Below are 18448 nucleotides of genomic sequence, written 5' to 3'. Positions count from 1 at the left end.
CACGATTTAGAAACACTAACAGTTTAAATGTCATTACTCGACACTTGTTTTAATCTTTGTGGGAGTTTTTCAATTAGTTTACTGATCATGCTACCTTTAAAGCGAATTAATGCAATTCAGTTAAAAGAAAGAAATAACATACGATTCAGACCTAACGTCATCACCTAAGTCTCTTGCTTATTAAAAGAAGCACTCTAAAAAATTAACAAAAATAACTTCTATGTCTTTTGTTTTATAGAATACTGAATTAAAAAGCATCAACAGTTATTTTAACGGATAGAAATTCCCCTGACCATTATCGGTTTTAGTTGATATGCATGGCTGATTTACGAGTCGCATTTTTTCCTGAATTTTATTCAAAGTCTCTTCCTGAATGTCGTGCTGTACGTAACCACATACATTGTACATTTGAGCGTACGATTAGTGGTTTCTGATATATCCATCAACAATTGATCCATTTCTTTTGTTTTCTTCTCCCTGGTGATATATGTATAACATTGTGATCATATTAAACCGTTTACGTTTAGTTGAATAGAGATGTTCGTATTTAAACAATATTAAGTATAAATGTTTTACATCCATTATTTCTTTCTATCATTCATTTCATCATCTCTGTATTCCAGCAAACTACATATATATAGTATTTTACTATTCTAAATCGTGAAAACAAAAACGCCATTCGGATGAAACATCATCCAAACACCGAAACATTTCCCCAACAGCAGCAACTGTTGTTATTGATGAATATATACTTTCACAAAGTCTGTTTAATGTCAGAAAAGATAACAATAGTTTTGAAATCCATTCGATGTATTTGTTTTCTGTTTACGTACACTTTTGACTCCAGAGTTGCCTTTTCTTCCTGTAGAGCTGTGATTTCCTCCCTGGAAGCAAACCATACCAATCGTCTGAAATATGCTTGACGAAATGAAGTAGGCGACACAATTATATGTATTTCATCAGTGAACTACTATAGGAAAAAACATATGGAGCAGGTGCTACCGAAATTCCATGAATAAACATTTTTTTTCCTTTTTTTCTTTTCTAAAACGTCGAATATTATATCTACGCTCCTTTATGCAAACAAGCGTCATTACGATAAAGCAATAACAATATAATCCTACAAAATAATGACGAATATCGAGATATAGATTTAAACTTTAACATTGATCTAAACGTGAACATGGGTTTAAACATTGACATAGATTTGAAGAAAAAATTAATTTAATTTTAGATGACCAAACGTGAAACGGTCAATAAGACAACCCAAAATGGAGAGATAGTAACTCTATTGTTATCACAAACTAGCTCAAACTAACACAAAACAACATCGTTAGGTAAAATATGTTTATATAATGATGTCGCAATAGGTGCAAGTCATTACATTGACCTATGTATTCTCAAAAGGTCCATAATTTAATATCATGTCCCAAATTCAGTAATGCGTTATTTCTAAAAAGAAAACATTAGTATCGCAATGCATATATACAATACGTCTAGACGTGATATAAATGTTATTTTTAAGGGGTTTCGTGTCATGGTTATGAACTTATATATAAACTATGTGCATCATAAAAAACATGCATTTCTTTTGATTTCCTACTTATTTCCATGGTATATCATTTCATATACATGAACCAGCGATGAACCTACTCGGAACAACCAGTTTTGCCGGCATCAGTGTCAGTGTGAAACCACACTCATCACTTAATTGCAGCAAGGGGGTAATCAGGTGCCCAGCCTTGCGCAATGACACCGATGAAGACATACTGGCATATTTCCAGGAGGAGAGCGTCCCGGTCTCTGAGGTGAGGCGGATGGTGATCAGGAGAAACAATGATACTATCAAAACAAACACCTTCATCATCACTTTTTCAACGCCAACACTACCCCATATACTAACAATCGGATACGAGAGGTACAACGTTTCCGTCTACATCCCAAATCCATTGCGATGCCGAAACTGTCAGAAGTACGGTCATCACGAAAAGCGATGTAGACGAAAATCGATCTGCCAGTATTGTGGCCGTGAGGGTCACACCGAGCAAAATGACTGTGACATCGCCAACCTGCGCTGTGTCAACTGTGAGGGGAAGCACGCTGCCTCTTCTCGCGACTGCCCTACCTGGAGCCAGGAGAGGGAGATATTACGGGTTAAATATACCCGAGGTGTCTCTTTCCCCGAGGCCAGGAGGATAGTCGGGAGTGCAGACATTGCTACACCCTCTTACGCACAAGTGACTCGAGGCAAGGCGCCGGTTGACAGTGTCACGGTCAAGGATGCTTCGGTTCAAGTTTCTGAAGACATACCTGCCTGGGGCTCACAAGTCCCAGACATGGCTGGTCAACAGAACTTGAAAATCCTCACGGGGGACCCATCCCGTTTCACGACTTTTCGAAAACCAACCAAAAACAGCAAACAATCAAAACCAGCATCACCATCAAAACCAGCATCTTCATCAAAACCAGCACCTTCATCAAAACCAGCACCACAATCAAAACCAGCACCACCATCAAAAACACCTTCCTCTTCAGGAGAAAACCCTCCAAAGGTTGGCACATCTAGGGCACATGTGCGTTCGCAGCGATCTCGCTCACTCACATCTGTTCCTCGATCCCAACTGAAACCAGAGACAACATCACCCACCAACAGACCTAGGAAAAAAATTAAAATAGCGAGGGGCAAATCCGAAGGACCGGATCTGAATGTCACCTTTGGCAAAGGATCAGAGGACCCGACAAACCGGTTCAATGTCCTACTAGATTTCGATGATGAGATGGAGACGAATGCCTCCGCGCTTCGTGCTTCAACTCCATCGAAATCCAGCCAAAATAACAAAAGATAAATAACACAATTATCCAATGGAACATCCGCGGATTAAAGGCAAATATAGAAGAATTTCAGAATCTATCAAAAGAATTTAGACCCGCCATTTTTTGTCTTCAAGAAATCATGCTCAAAAACCCAATCACGCTTAGAAATTTCTCACTCTACACTAATATTCCAACTGTAGTTAGCAGAGCAGCAGGTGGCGCAGCGGTAGCTGTCCATAAAAATATTCCTCACAGAATGATCAAGTTAAACACAAATTTACAGGCTGTTGCTGTCTGTGCAACATTACACCGACAAATAACTGTCTGTTCAATTTATCTCCCTCCGAGTATTGTTTTCACTTGTGAGCAACTCAATAATCTCGTCTCCCAGCTCCCAACACCATTCATAATCCTCGGTGATTTTAATGGTCATAATAGCCTGTGGGGCTCTCCCAACACAGACGAGAGAGGAAGACGTATTGAGGAATTTATAGATAAAAACAACTTGTGCCTTTTTAACAACAATACCCCTACTTATTTACACCCTGCTACAGGCTCTCGTACCCACATTGATCTATCATTATGCCATCCATCCATTTTACTTGACTATGACTGGAGGGTAAATGATGATCTTTGTGGGAGTGACCACTTCCCAATTTTTCTTCAGAATATTGGGACTCCTCTTGATGATCCTCTACCTCGATGGAATATGCACAAAGCAGATTGGGCCCAATTCCAACACATGTGCATTGAAAAACTAACCATAGACAATTTTACTAACCTCGACGACCCTATCAAAACTTTTACTGAAACACTCACTTCTATTGCCCAAAAGACAATTCCAAAATCCGCTCCAAAACCTACGAAGTTCCTTTTATCTGAAGAATCTTTTAAAACACGCAGTAATCGGGCAGCTGCTCTAAGACGCTACTTCAATTGCCCAACTGCTTCAAACTACAGTGAATTTAAAATTTGGCGGGCAAAGGCTCGGCGATCAATTAAAATTGACAAAAGAAACAGCTGGAGAGAATATGTATCCAAGATATCATCAAACACGTCCTCAAAAAAAGTATGGGATATGATTCGGAAAATAAGTGGGAAAAAGAAAAAGGCAACATCCTCCCACCTCATTAATAAAAACAAAATTTTCTCGTCTATAACTGAAATTGCTGATGCATTTGCAAAAAACATAGCTAAAAACTCATCCCCTCTAAACCACTCCCAAAAATTCCAGTCTTTGAAAAAAAAGAGAGAAAAGAAACGGCTCAATTTCAAATCATCAAACAAAGAAAGTTATAATGAACAATTTACCCTACCAGAACTTGTTGATTCGCTTAGAAAATCACAGGACACTGCTTCAGGTCCTGATGATATTCCATATCAATTTCTAAAGCACTTACCGGACTCTTCACTAACATGCCTTCTTTACATATTCAACCAAGTTTACGCTTCCGGAAAGATTCCCGATTCGTGGAAGAACTCCACAATTATACCTATCCCAAAACCGGGAAAGGATGCTACTGACCCAAACAACTATCGTCCTATCTCTCTGACTAGTTGTGTATGTAAAACTTTAGAACGAATGATAAACACTAGACTGGTTTGGTTTCTTGAGGCCAACGATATAATATCCCCTCTTCAAAGTGGCTTTAGAAATAGAAGAGGGACAAATGACCATCTCATCAGATTAGAGACGTTCATTCGAGAGGCTTTCGCCAAGAAAGAACACCTTGTCGCTGTGTTCTTCGATCTTGAGAAGGCCTATGATACTACATGGCAGTATGGCATCATGAAAGATCTTCACGACCTTGGCGTACGTGGAAACCTTCCCAATTTTATATCTAATTACCTATCAGATAGACACTTCAAAGTCCGTGTTGGTTCAACTTTTTCTGAAACGTCTAAACAGGAAATGGGAGTCCCACAGGGTGGAATCCTATCAGTCACACTGTTTGGACTTAAAATAAATGATATAGTCAAATGTCTTGGTCAATCAACAGAAGGGTCGCTATTTGTGGATGACTTCTTGATCTGTTACAGATCTAAGAACATGCACACGATAGAACGACAACTTCAACAGAGTTTAAACAAACTACAAAATTGGGCAGACGAAAACGGCTTCAAATTCTCTAAATCCAAAACTGTGTGCATGCATTTCTGTCAAAAACGAAAAGCACACAATGACCCAAATCTAACACTCGATGGCACTAGAATTCCTGTTGTTGAACAGACTAAATTTCTCGGCCTCATTTTTGATTCGAAACTCTCTTTCATACCACATATAAAGTATCTGAAGGATAAGTGTTCCAAGGCGTTAAACATTATACGAGTCCTTTCTCATACTGATTGGGGAGCGGATCGTGAAATGCTTTTGCGCCTATACAGATCACTTATTCGAACAAAACTGGATTATGGTTCTATGGTATACGGGTCAGCGCGCAGTTCGTACCTTCAGATGCTAGATCCAATCCATAACCAAGGGCTACGTCTTGCCCTGGGAGCTTTTCGAACAACACCTGTAAAAAGCCTGTACGTGGAAGCAAATGAACCATCCCTTTATGACAGAAGAATAAAACTTTCATTACAATTTGCAACTCAATTAAAATCAAACCCTAAAAATCCTGCTTTCAACCAAGTATTCAACCCCAAATACCAAAACATATTTACGCAAAACCAAAAACTTCTGCCAACATTTGGTATCCGAATTTTGAATTTCCTGCAAGAACTCAACATAAAATTGACGGACATAGCTGAATTTAACATATCTGATGTTCCTCCGTGGACCATTCAAACCCCCGATTTTAACTTTACATTACATGAGCGAGGGAAATCAAGTGTTATGCCCGAAGAACACAAATCCTCCTTTCGGGAATGCATTTCGAATTACCCTTCTCATACACAACTTTACACCGATGGCTCCAAAGAAGGTGAGAAAGTGGCAGCAGCCTGCTGTACTGCCAATACTTGCACTTCAGTCCGACTACCAGACGGCGCCTCCATCTTTTCTGCTGAAGCATGCGCCATTGGTTTGGCCCTCGACCATATCGATGAACACCGCATTAAAAAGGCAATTATTTGTTCAGACTCTCTATCTGTCCTACAGAGTTTACAGTTACGAGATCCTAAAAACACAATCGTACAAAACCTTGCTCTTCGAATATCTCGTATATTAAAAAAGTCTAAAATAACTTTACTATGGATTCCGAGCCATGTCGGAATAAAAGGCAACGAATTTGCTGACAGGGAAGCAAAAAATGCATTGAATCTCGAACAAACAAATATCAAACTACCATACACAGATTTTAAACCTACTATTCGTACAGCCATTCAAAATGAATGGCAGAAACGCTGGTCTCTGGAGACCAACAACAAACTTTTTAAGATACAACCGAAACTTAAAACATCTATTCCCAGTCGGAAAGATCGTAGAGAGGAAGTTGTCCTCGCTCGGCTCCGCACTGGGCACACATATCCTACTCATTCGTACCTTTTAAAACGAGAAGATATACCTTCATGCCACGCATGTGACACTCCATTTACAGTGGAGCATTTTTTAATAGAATGTTCCGATTTTAAACACATTCGTGATAACTACTTCCGAGTCCCGGATATGAAAACACTTTTCAGTTCCGTGGATTCGAAGGCATTATTTAACTTTTTGAAAGACATCGGTCTATTTGTCTTTTAATCCACCTTATCATTTTTGACGTTATATATATATCGCATATTCCATATCATCTATTCGTTATCTCTTTTATTATTTTAACCCCCTTTTATTATTTTTTATTATCTACACATACAATGCGAATACTTTTAAAATGAACCATTTTATCTGATTTTATCTTCGCTATTCACATGTTTGTTAAAAAAGTAAAATAAATAAATAAATCACCATGGCACTAAATGACCACAGCCGTCGATGGGCCGTTAAACATAAACAAACAAACAAACAACAAACATGAACCAGCTACGCATTGATTATGAAATGTGGTTATAAAGTCGTCTTTGTAAGATAAAAAGAGATACAAATGAAATATCCATATATGTTAAGAGGGAAATGTAATATAGTTCGTGCAACTGTACAGTAAAAAGTCTATGTATATACATAGACACATCCACTTAAATTCGTTTCAGATATGACTACAGCACGGTTTGACACTATACTTCCGTCAACCAGGTAGCTCAGTCGGGTTAGAGCAATAGTATAACAACCTAAAAACCACGGTCCGAAGTTCGAATCCCGGTCTAGTCTTGCTAAATTGTATCATTCAGCACACTGTCGATGATTATTTTTCATATTTATTTCTTGGTCATTTTATCTATTGAAACTATGTAAATATTTAAAAACAAGAGGGGTTGTTTTGGCTTAAGAACTTTATAATTGCTCTTATTTTATTCAAAATTTGTTAGTATTCCATTTCTTTAACGCCAGTCAAGTACATTGTACTGAAATTCCGAAACACATTAGTCGTATAAAATATAAATTATCAGCGAGGGATACGTCAACACTTCAATTTCCCTTTCGTGCGTTTGAACAGAAATGCATATACTCACAGTTTCTTTTGGAGTGCCGCAAGTTCTTTTGTCAGCCTGTTTGATTCGTCCACGTCCACACTATTAACTATTTGTAATTTTTCATGAACAGATTTGCCATCTAACGGAAAGTGATGTGCTAGACTTATGCAGTTTACAAAATGTTTGAATGGCGGTCAGAAGTATAACTAGATTTATATTGCTTATCATTAAAAACATTGGAATGGTTACCCATACGTTAAATGTTTTACGTTTTGTAGTTATATGATGTGTAGTGTAGTTACATGTTTATCATAAGGAATAAATAAATAAGTGTATTATAGATATGTTCTAATATTATATGAGTGATTGTTGGTTATCATCTTTATCTTACTCAAGTAAGTAAATTTGCAAATTGTATAAAGACACGGGTTTTATCTTTCACAATTTGAAACTTAACTTAGGAGAGTTATATAAACAGGACAGAAAACCATAACATGTTTGGAGACTTTTTTCTCCTACAACGTCACAATAAAAGATAACGTCCATAAGCATTGTTATTTGATGTCTTTATTAGAAGATTGACCAATGAAATAACGTCCATGGTACCGGTGTTATTCAACGGTAAATAACCAAACATTTTTACCACCCCTTAGTAGGTTTATCCAATGAGCTGGAAGTTAGATAACTTAAGTGATTGTGGGAGAAAAAAGTAGTCTTCATGTCTGTTGATGGTCTCCGTGGCTAAAATAAAGCTAGTGGTCGGTTTAAAAGCCTACGTTATTAAAAATCCATTTGACCCTTCAACCGGTTTCCGCTATTTATATATTTTTTTAAAGTTGAACAAAGTATTTTTCTGTATAGAAATTTGATGCTTTTAAACATTCTATTTACAAAAATATTAAATCGCTCAATGCAATTGATATATAGAAGAATTGACTCGCCTTAACATAACACATATAAACGTTTAATGAAACATATTTTGCAAAACGAAACGCAAAGAGATATGTATGTATTTATCAACATTTGTATTTTTATATCCTAAATACTCGATAGTAAAGGATTTACTCAAAACAGCCCTCTGTCGAAAGCTGAGGAAAAATTAATGAGAAAATGTCATGGTAGCAAGTATAATCTGATTGGAATATCTATTTTCTTGTGAAATATGAATATCGACGTTTTGGTTATAATCATTAGTCTAATTCTTCTACCCCGGCTCCATCATTAAAACCGTGGTACTACAAGGATTTTGACAAAGATGCACGTGTCGTCGATTAAGCAGAGAACGCGTTCTCTTCTGGAACTTTTAGGCGTATTCCCAAGGAACTGTCTCACATGTATGTTTCTCCCTATTCCATATTTTCCCCTAGTTTCATCAATATGTTTGGTGTCAAATTACCGGTATGTTTTCACTCATGTATTTTCTTGTGTGTTTTTTACATACATTCCTACATTTAATGCCAACATTTTGCCTGTGCCTGAAACACACATTTTTTCATTCTGCTAGATCTCAACTAAGTAAGAAAAGAGGATATTATATATGGAATTATTGAATGTAATGCGCTTGCCAAATCCTTTCACAATTTCACTGAGGAAAGACATTAAGAGGACCCAACAAGTAACAGTATCTGTTCTCAACATTTGTGTCACTAGTACAAAACAAAGAGATTTTAAAGACATTCAAGAAAGATTTAACAAAAATAGAAAGTTCTCTTTTTGCTTTTTATCTACGGTTTAAGTGTAAGATCCAGTTATAGTTGAGAGTGTATCTTGGGTTCTTGTATTAAGTTCATGCTAATAATATATTCGACACATTCCAACTAAACTGTTTGATCATACGATAAGTAACCTACAACTTACAAACGTACAAAAAGTACCAAACTTACAGTTGTAATCTTGAGAAGTAACTTTGTTCAAAGTACAAAACTTACGGTTGTGATCCAGTAATTGCTGCCCTCTTTAGCTTTGGTGGCGGTAAGTCTATATTGTTTGTAAATCTACAACATATGATTAATGTTAAAATACTAGGTATATCAAAAGGTACCATATCGCTCCATTGTAGATAGTGTTATTGTTCCTATTTAGACAGTGTTATTGTCCCTATATTTACAGAGTTACGGTCCCTACATAGACAGTGCTATGTTTCCTATATGAATGGTGTTATCGTTGGTATGTAGATAATGTTACGGTTCATATTTAGACAGACAGATCCATGGTCAACAAATAAACAAAGGTATGATTCCTATTTGAATAGGGTTATCATCCATATATAGACAGAGTTATGGTCCCTATATAGACAGTGCCATGATGTCCTTCAACGACAGAGTTATGGGCCCTTGTAGACAGTGTAATGGTCCCTATATAGACATGTTATGGTCCCTATACAGACAGTGTAATGGTCCATATATCGACAGTGTTATGGTCCCTATATAGACAGTGTTATGGTCCCTATATAGACAGTGTTATGGTCCTTATATAGACAGTGTAATGGTCCCTATATAGACAGTGTAATGGTCCCTATATAGACAGTATTATGGTCCCTATATAGACAGTGGTATGGTCCCTATATAGACAGTGTTATGGTCCTAATATAAACAGTGTAAAGGTCCCTATATAGACAGTGTAATGTTCCATATATAGACAGTGTAATGGTCCCTATATAGACAGGGTTATGGTCCCTATATAGCCAGTGTTATAAAGTGTATCAGGACAGAGTAATGGTCTCTATATAGACAGTGTAATGGTCCCCATATAGACAGTGTTATGGTCTCTATATAGACAGTGTAACGGTCCCTATATAGACAGCGTTCTGGTCCCTATATAGACAGTGTTACGGTCCCAATATAGCCAGTGTTATAAAGTCAATCAGGACAGAGTAATGGTCCCTATATCGACAAAGTAATGGTCCCCATATAGACAGTGTTATGGTCTCTATATAGACAGTGTAACGGTCCCTATATAGACATTGTAATGGTCCCTATATAGACAGTGTAATGGTCCCTATATAGACAATGTAATGGTCCCTATATAGACAGTGTTATTGTCCCTATATAGACAGTGTAATGATCCATATATAGAGAGTGCAACGGTCCCTATATAGACAGTGTAATGGTCCATATATAGACAGTGTAATGGTCCCGATATAGACAGTGTAATGGTCCCTATATAGACAGTGTAATGGTCCCTATATAGACAGTGTAATGGTCCCTATATAGACAGTGTAATGGTCCCTATATAGACAGTGTAATGGTCCCTATATAGACAGTGTAATGGTCCCTATATAGACAGTGTAATGGTCCCTATATAGACAGTGTAATGGTCCCTATATAGACAGTGTAATGGTCCCTATATAGACAGTGTAATGGTCCCTATATAGACAGTGTAATGGTCCCTATATAGACAGTGTAATGGTCCCTATATAGACAGTGTAATGGTCCCTATATAGACAGTGTCATGGTCCCTATATAGACAGTGTAATGGTCCCTATATAGACAGTGTAATGGTCCCTATATAGACAGTGTAATGGTCCCTATATAGACAGTGTAATGGTCCCTATATAGACAGTGTAATGGTCCCTATATAGACAGTGTAATGGTCCCTATATAGACAGTGTAATGGTCCCTATATAGACAGTGTAATGGTCCCTATATAGACAGTGTAATGGTCCCTATATAGACAGTGTAATGGTCCCTATATAGACAGTGTAATGGTCCCTATATAGACAGTGTAATGGTCCCTATATAGACAGTGTAATGGTCCCTATATAGACAGTGTAATGGTCCCTATATAGACAGTGTAATGGTCCCTATATAGACAGTGTAATGGTCCCTATATAGACAGTGTAATGGTCCCTATATAGACAGTGTAATGGTCCCTATATAGACAGTGTAATGGTCCCTATATAGACAGTGTAATGGTCCCTATATAGACAGTGTAATGGTCCCTATATAGACAGTGTAATGGTCCCTATATAGACAGTGTAATGGTCCCTATATAGACAGTGTAATGGTCCATATATAGACAGTTTAATGGTCCCTATATAGACAGTGTAATGGTCCCTATATAGACAGTGTAATGGTCCCTATATAGACAGTGTAATGGTCCCTATATAGACAGTGTAATGGTCCCTATATAGACAGTGTAATGGTCCCTATATAGACAGTGTAATGGTCCCTATATAGACAGTGTAATGGTCCCTATATAGACAGTGTAATGGTCCCTATATAGACAGTGTAATGGTCCCTATATAGACAGTGTAATGGTCCCTATATAGACAGTGTAATGGTCCCTATATAGACAGTGTAATGGTCCCTATATAGACAGTGTTATGGTCCCTATATAGACAGTGTTATGGTCCCTATATAGACAGTGTTACGGTCCCAATATAGCCAGTGTTATAAAGTCTATTAAGACAGAGTAATGGTCCCTAAATAGACAGTGTAATGGTCCCTATATAGACATTGTAATGGTTCCTATATAGACAATGTTATGGTTCCTATATAAACAGTGTAATGGTCCCTATATAGACAGTGTAATGATCCATATATAGACAGTGTAATGGTCCATATATAGACAGTGTAATTGTCCCTATATAGACAGTGTAATGGTCCCTATATAGACAGTGTTATGGTCCCTATATGGACAGATTCATGGTCCCTACATAGACAGTGTAATGGTCCCTATATAGACAGTGTAATGGTCCCTACATAGACAGTGTAATGGTCCCTATATAGACAGTGTAATGGTCCCTATATAGACAGTGTAATGGTCCCTATATAGACAGTGTAATGGTCCCTATATAGACAGTGTAATGGTCCCTATATAGACAGTGTAATGGTCTCTATATAGACAGTGTAATGGTCTCTATATAAACAGTTTAAGGGTCCCTATATAGACAGTGTAATGGTCCATATATAGACAGTGTAATGGTCCCGATATAGACAGTGTAATGGTCCATATATAGACAGTGTAATGGTCCCTATATAGACAGTGTTATGGTCCCTATATAGACAGTGTTATGGTCCCTATATAGACAGTGTTACGGTCCCAATATAGCCAGTGTTATAAAGTCTATTAAGACAGAGTAATGGTCCCTAAATAGACAGTGTAATGGTCCCTATATAGACATTGTAATGGTTCCTATATAGACAATGTTATGGTTCCTATATAAACAGTGTAATGGTCCCTATATAGACAGTGTAATGATCCATATATAGACAGTGTAATGGTCCATATATAGACAGTGTAATTGTCCCTATATAGACAGTGTAATGGTCCCTATATAGACAGTGTTATGGTCCCTATATGGACAGATTCATGGTCCCTACATAGACAGTGTAATGGTCCCTATATAGACAGTGTAATGGTCCCTACATAGACAGTGTTATGGTCCCTATATAGACAGTGTAATGGTCTCTATATAGACAGTGTAATGGTCCCTATATAGACAATGTTATGGTCCCTATATAGGCAGTGTTATGGTCCCTATATAGACAAATGTATGGTCCCTATATAGATAGTGTTATGGTCCCGATTTCAATAGGGCCATTGTGCCTATATAGATAGAGTTATGGTCCCTATTTAGACAGCTATAAAGTCTCTATTTAAACAAAATGATGGTCCCTATATAGACGAAGTTATGGTCCCTATATAAACAGTGTTATAATCCCTACATGTATATAGACAGTGGTATGGTCTCTGCATATCCAGTGTTAGGGTTCTATATAGACAGTGTTATGTTCGTATGTAGATGTTCTTATGGTTTCTATTTAAATAGACAGAGTTATGGTCAACAAATACATAGAGATACAGCTCTTGTTTCAATAGTGATATCGTCCCTATATCGACAGTGTTATTGTCCCCGTATATACAGAGTTATGGTCCATATATAGCCAGTGGTATGGTCTCTATATGGACAGATTTATGGTCCCTACATAGACAGTGTAATGGTCCCTATATAGACAGTGTAATGGTCCCTACATAGACAGTGTTATGGTCCCTATATAGACAGTCCATATATATATCATTTAAATCGTACAAACTTGACAAAAAGTCGTATTATCGATATAAATAGTCGTTACACTGAGGTAAAAGTAACAAATGACAGGAATAAGTGTTTATGATATACATATTGGTGTAAGAGGAATGGTGTTAGTGCAGTAAGGAAATCCCAATGTGTCACAATCACAGCATCACAGATAAATGTAGAATACGTGTTATATTAAACTACCGATAAAAAATAATTTACGTACACATAATGTAACGTCTTGTCATCCTCTCCAAAGTATGTCAATCTTTCGATCAGTTTTTCTATGAAAACAGTACATCTAAAATGTAAAAAATAATACAATCAACGAAAAGAGTCAAACAACGTGTTCCTTGATTTTGCGATGTTGTTTTGTAACAAAGTGTAAAAGTACAAACAACCAAATATGTCTTGTTGACTTACCGAAACTATGTTGGCCTATGACCAATACTTCAATATAGCAAGGAAGTCTTTTGAAGGTTTTGCACTCTGGTACCCCTTATGTTGTTGATCAGACCAAGTTTCATCAGAATCCGAGTGTCTGGTTCAGAGAAGCCGATAACATTTACGCACGACGGACAAAAAGTGATCGTAATAGATCACTTGAGTGAATCTGGTGATATCTAAACTTATAAAATGTATTTTGTTAGGCTAAAAATTACATTTTCCTTATTCGTTACATATTATCAACAACTTTCCAGTTATTATAATTGTACTTAGGCTGGTTGTTTTCTATTTTCCAATTTAAATGTTTTCAGATTGTTTTATTCCCAGTAATTTATTTTTGCCAATTCTGTAAACCTACTTCAATCAAAGCACATGACATACATACTTCGATATTCCTTTGTTAGAATATCTTTGTACAAATACTGTATTTTACCTTGTGCGCACACATGCAAACCAAATGTATCTTTATTTTTTTAACCCTTACTCAAATATTGAAAAAAATGTTTAGTATCAGAGCAAGAATATGTAAACCTGATATCGCCATGTATATTCTTCACAAATTCTGATATTATATTTTCTTTTGGTAGAATATGCTCAAACGCAGAAACATGAATGAATAATATAACCGATACATCAAAGTACCATTAATTTATAAAAGTAATTCCTTGCCGCACATTTGTAACCTTTCTTAAAAATGGCACAAACCCTGGTCTTTTTTTGTGAGGGGAGGGGGGAGTCTAGAGTGTTGACATCCATTCCTTAAACGTCTAATATAGCCCCCAAACACACCGTTTTTGGTCCAAGCATAGCCTTATACACTGTACTTTGCAAATATCATCAACAATACAATTATGTTATTCAACACTTAGGCTGGTCCGTTGCTTGTCTACACCTACATGAGTGTAGATATCATGTATGATGCTTTTATATGTCAACACCTTTATATGGAGGCTTTGCATGAGTGGGTTTCGGGTATTGATGGATCGAATGGGCAGGTCAGGGGTCAAATTAAATGAAATTCTACAGATACAGCATATCGGCACTCGCTGTAGGTACCACCAAGATGCATAGTTGGACTGCAAACGATGTGCATGCAAACATGCATACATTCTGGCCCCCTCTCCTCACTTCCCCCGCCCTCCGAAAAATGAAAATCTAGTAGGTCTGCGGCGTTATCTGAAGGCTTTTGAAAGCAATAATCTTATATACTTCTGTTATTGATACTTTTTGCTCAAATTTGTTGGATAAGATACTAAATAGTCCATACAATGTATAAGGAATTTTGATTGTATTTGTTTACATGGCAGCTAGCTGCAGCTACGCGCTTGGTTTTTGCTCCACACCGTTTGGCAATTGCCCTAGAATATCTTACACAAAAACGCACTGGTACATTCTGCTAATTGATTAAACAAATATACACGACGCTGTGTTAACGCTTAAAGTATTCGATTAGCTAAGCTCTATCATTAGAACCCCGACGTGTTACCCCCTCAACTCCTATAGCTCGGCGATATCTTGGTGTAGTAGACCGAACTCTGCAAAGATTGGATATATAGAGGATATTTGATGGTGTCTTCAGTAATAACAAATTTATTTCACTCGTGTGGCTAATTTTTTGATATTTTTCACGAGTACGCAGCACCAATGAAATTTGTTGTTATTGAAGACACCATTAAATTGTCTATCTAATACATTTTTAAAGCATAAAACATGAAAAATGTAATGCATTAAAAAAGGGCGGAAATCAGAAGTGTAATAATTAGCTATGCTAATGACGTCACGCTTGACAACAAGGCTGCGCGCCAGTTTGAATAGGATACTCAACGAAATGCCTACGGTTTCTGCTATTAGCTGGTGTGATTGCTTATAAAAAATGTTAATAATTGTATATTTATGTAAATTCTTAAGTGCGTGTGCCAAACATTTACCATAACAACCACTTATTCTACCGTCGCTTCATTTGAATCTAAACAAATATCGTTGCCGTTGAATGCAGCGATTAGAAGATACCGTTATGATTGGTAAATGACAAAAAGTGATTTTTGTCACAGTGTGAAAAATATCAGTTTTATCGAGTTGATAGAATACGATATTTCACTTGCAGAAATGTAATAATTACATGGAATTATTTTATTTGAAATATAGATATTTGTCAATAATGTTATTATGAATTTGATATGAAAGATATATTTATTTTATATATAAAATACACGAGAATATATCTAGTCCAGTCATAGAACGTACTCACCAGCGGTCTATGTCTGGACTAGATATCTTCTCGTGTATTTTATATATAAAATAAATATATCTTTCATATCAAATTCATAATAACATTATTTTCCTTCTTTCTTAACGATCTAGAGTATTTCCTCAATCAACGAAATGTTTCTTGTTTGAATGAAGTGTATGCTCTTAGTGATCAAAATGTAGGTTTGTACTTAAAATTGTTTATTATATTATATGATGATGATACAGTGCTTTTGTCAGAAACACCAGATGGCCTACCGAACGCATTGAATGAATCCCAAAATTATTGTAATATATGGAAATTAACAGTTAATACACAAAAAACTAAAGTTTTGATTGTTGAAAAAAGAAAAAGTAAAAGAGACTATCACGTTAAATAATGCGATTTTAAAAATATAAGATTTGTACCCATATCTTGGAATAATATTAAACTACAATGGTGTTTTTACAAAGCCAACAGTAAACTAACAGAGCAAGCAAAAAAAGCTTTATATTCATTGTATATTAAGATTAGAAATATTTCCATTCCTGTAGATCTTCAACTGAAATTATTTGATGCACTTGTGTCACCTATTTTATTATATGGATGTGAAATCTGGGGCTATGAAAATACAAAAAGTATTGAAAAAATATATTTACAGTTTTGTGAGGAAATTCTTAACATTCGGAAGAGCTCCCCAAATGATATGGTATATGGTGAGTTGGGAAGGTATCCCCTAGAAATTGAAATCATTGTTAGAATGGTTATGTTCTGGCATAAGCTTATAACGGGTGGATCGAAATTATTTATTGTAATGTATAAGTTAAAGTACAAGTTGCACCAGAATTCTGTATTAAGTTTTAAATGGTTAACGTATATAGATATTTTAAACAATACTGGATTTAATAATTTATGGACTTTCCAAACATCATGTACATTTATATAGACAATGCTTGAAAACTATCATTAAGCAGAGATTATGCGATCAATTCATTCAAAGTTGGTTTCGTGATGTTGAAACCTCCTCGCGAGGGCAAGTTTACTTCTTATTCAAATATCAGTTTAATATTGAACCATATCTTTTAAAGCTTAATCATAATGAATGGAAAGTAATATGTAAATTTAGAACATTAACTTTAAAATTTCCTATAGAAACAGGAAGATGGAATAGAGTCCCACGCGAGGAAAGGTTATGTCCACTATGTAATAACTGTGTAGGGGACGAATACCACTACTTATACCAATGTACTCATGTATCTGTTGTAGCTCTTAAACAACTTTATATACCAAATTATTATTATGTCAACCAAACTTATATCAAAATAAAAGGAATGTTCTCAATATGTAACACGGTACTTTTAACAAAAGTAAGAAAATTTATACAAAGAGTAATGAAGCTACTTAATATCTAAAGTAGGTAAGCTAAAAGAATTATTGAAATGGGTTGTTATTGTATAAATTGCATCATGTGTCATATTATGTGTGTACTATGTCCATCAATGCACAGGGCCACGTTACAATCACACATATGCTATACTGATACGGGTCACAACACACATACACATACACAAGGGAAGAAGCTTCGTCAGAGCACTACCGGTACCGCCAAATTTCAAATGAAGATTTTCAACACTTACTTTCGCTATTTTTTCCAGGGATCTCCGGCGATAGCTTCCGTTTGAATTGTAATTAAGTAATCCATCATGATTAATTGTGTAATCATTCGTCTAATACATCCAATCAAGCACTTTTTCGGAGAATTTGCAGTTTTACCGCCATGATTAACTTCAACCTGACCCGGAAATGATGAAAGGACCGCAGTGAATAAAACTCTGTTCGGAAGTTCTCTACTTTTATCTAAGGTGAGTGACATCCGAGTATTGAAAAGTTCGCCAAAAACGTGGCTATGGATACGTTTCAAACAGAAGTTTTTCAGCATGCGAATCTTGGCCACAATATAATTTTGACAGGTATTCCAGGCACTGGGAAATCCTTTGTGCTTTCACATATCATTAAAACTATATCAATAAGTAAAAATGTGACAGTTACTTCAAGTACTGGGAAATCTGCCGTTCTTCTCAGAGAGGCCCTTACCAGTAAAGACATTAGTTGTGTGACTATCCACAGATTTCTTGGTTTACTAGATGGTCGGTACACAAACACAGAGTTGTGTAATTTATTTGACCACGATGAAAGATATGAAAGCAAGCGTAGATATATTTTGGATGTGAACGTTTTGATAATTGATGAAATTTCGCTTGTTAGCTGTAAATTATTTGACCAAATAGAGTGTGTATTGCGGCATGTCAAGGGAAATGACCAACCTTTTGGTGGTGTACAAATGATTGTCAGTGGGGACTTTTACCAGCTACCCCCTGTCCCTTCCCCACAGTATGGAGATCAAGGAGAATATGTGTTGTTCT

General features: G+C 36.3%; 1 protein-coding gene across 1 annotated transcript; it reads right to left on the bottom strand.

Annotated features, from left to right (window-relative positions):
* Nucleotides 1-356: 356 nt before the first annotated feature.
* On the bottom strand, nucleotides 357-15190 carry LOC110462684. The gene is made up of 6 exons (XM_021516775.1): nucleotides 15183-15190; nucleotides 13578-13652; nucleotides 9258-9323; nucleotides 7369-7428; nucleotides 834-884; nucleotides 357-477 (listed from the first exon to the last, which is right to left on the bottom strand). The coding sequence occupies exons 1-6, from the start codon at nucleotides 15188-15190 to the stop codon at nucleotides 357-359; spliced, it is 381 nt and encodes a 126-aa protein (XP_021372450.1).
* Between the last annotated feature and the right edge of the window lie 3258 nt (nucleotides 15191-18448).

Source organism: Mizuhopecten yessoensis, unplaced genomic scaffold (assembly GCF_002113885.1).
Source record: "Mizuhopecten yessoensis strain PY_sf001 unplaced genomic scaffold, ASM211388v2 scaffold10821, whole genome shotgun sequence".
Lineage (NCBI taxonomy): Eukaryota > Metazoa > Mollusca > Bivalvia > Pectinida > Pectinidae > Mizuhopecten > Mizuhopecten yessoensis.
Note: the sequence above shows the minus strand (reverse complement) of the source record. Positions and strands in the feature narration are given on the sequence as shown.

Coding starts and splice junctions, on each gene's coding strand:
- LOC110462684 (XM_021516775.1), bottom strand. Junction 7,429..9,257: donor GCAATTACTGGATCACAACC/GTAAGTTTTGTA, acceptor AATAGTTAATAG/TGTGGACGTGGACGAATCAA. Junction 478..833: donor GCAACTCTGGAGTCAAAAGT/GTACGTAAACAG, acceptor ATATATCACCAG/GGAGAAGAAAACAAAAGAAA.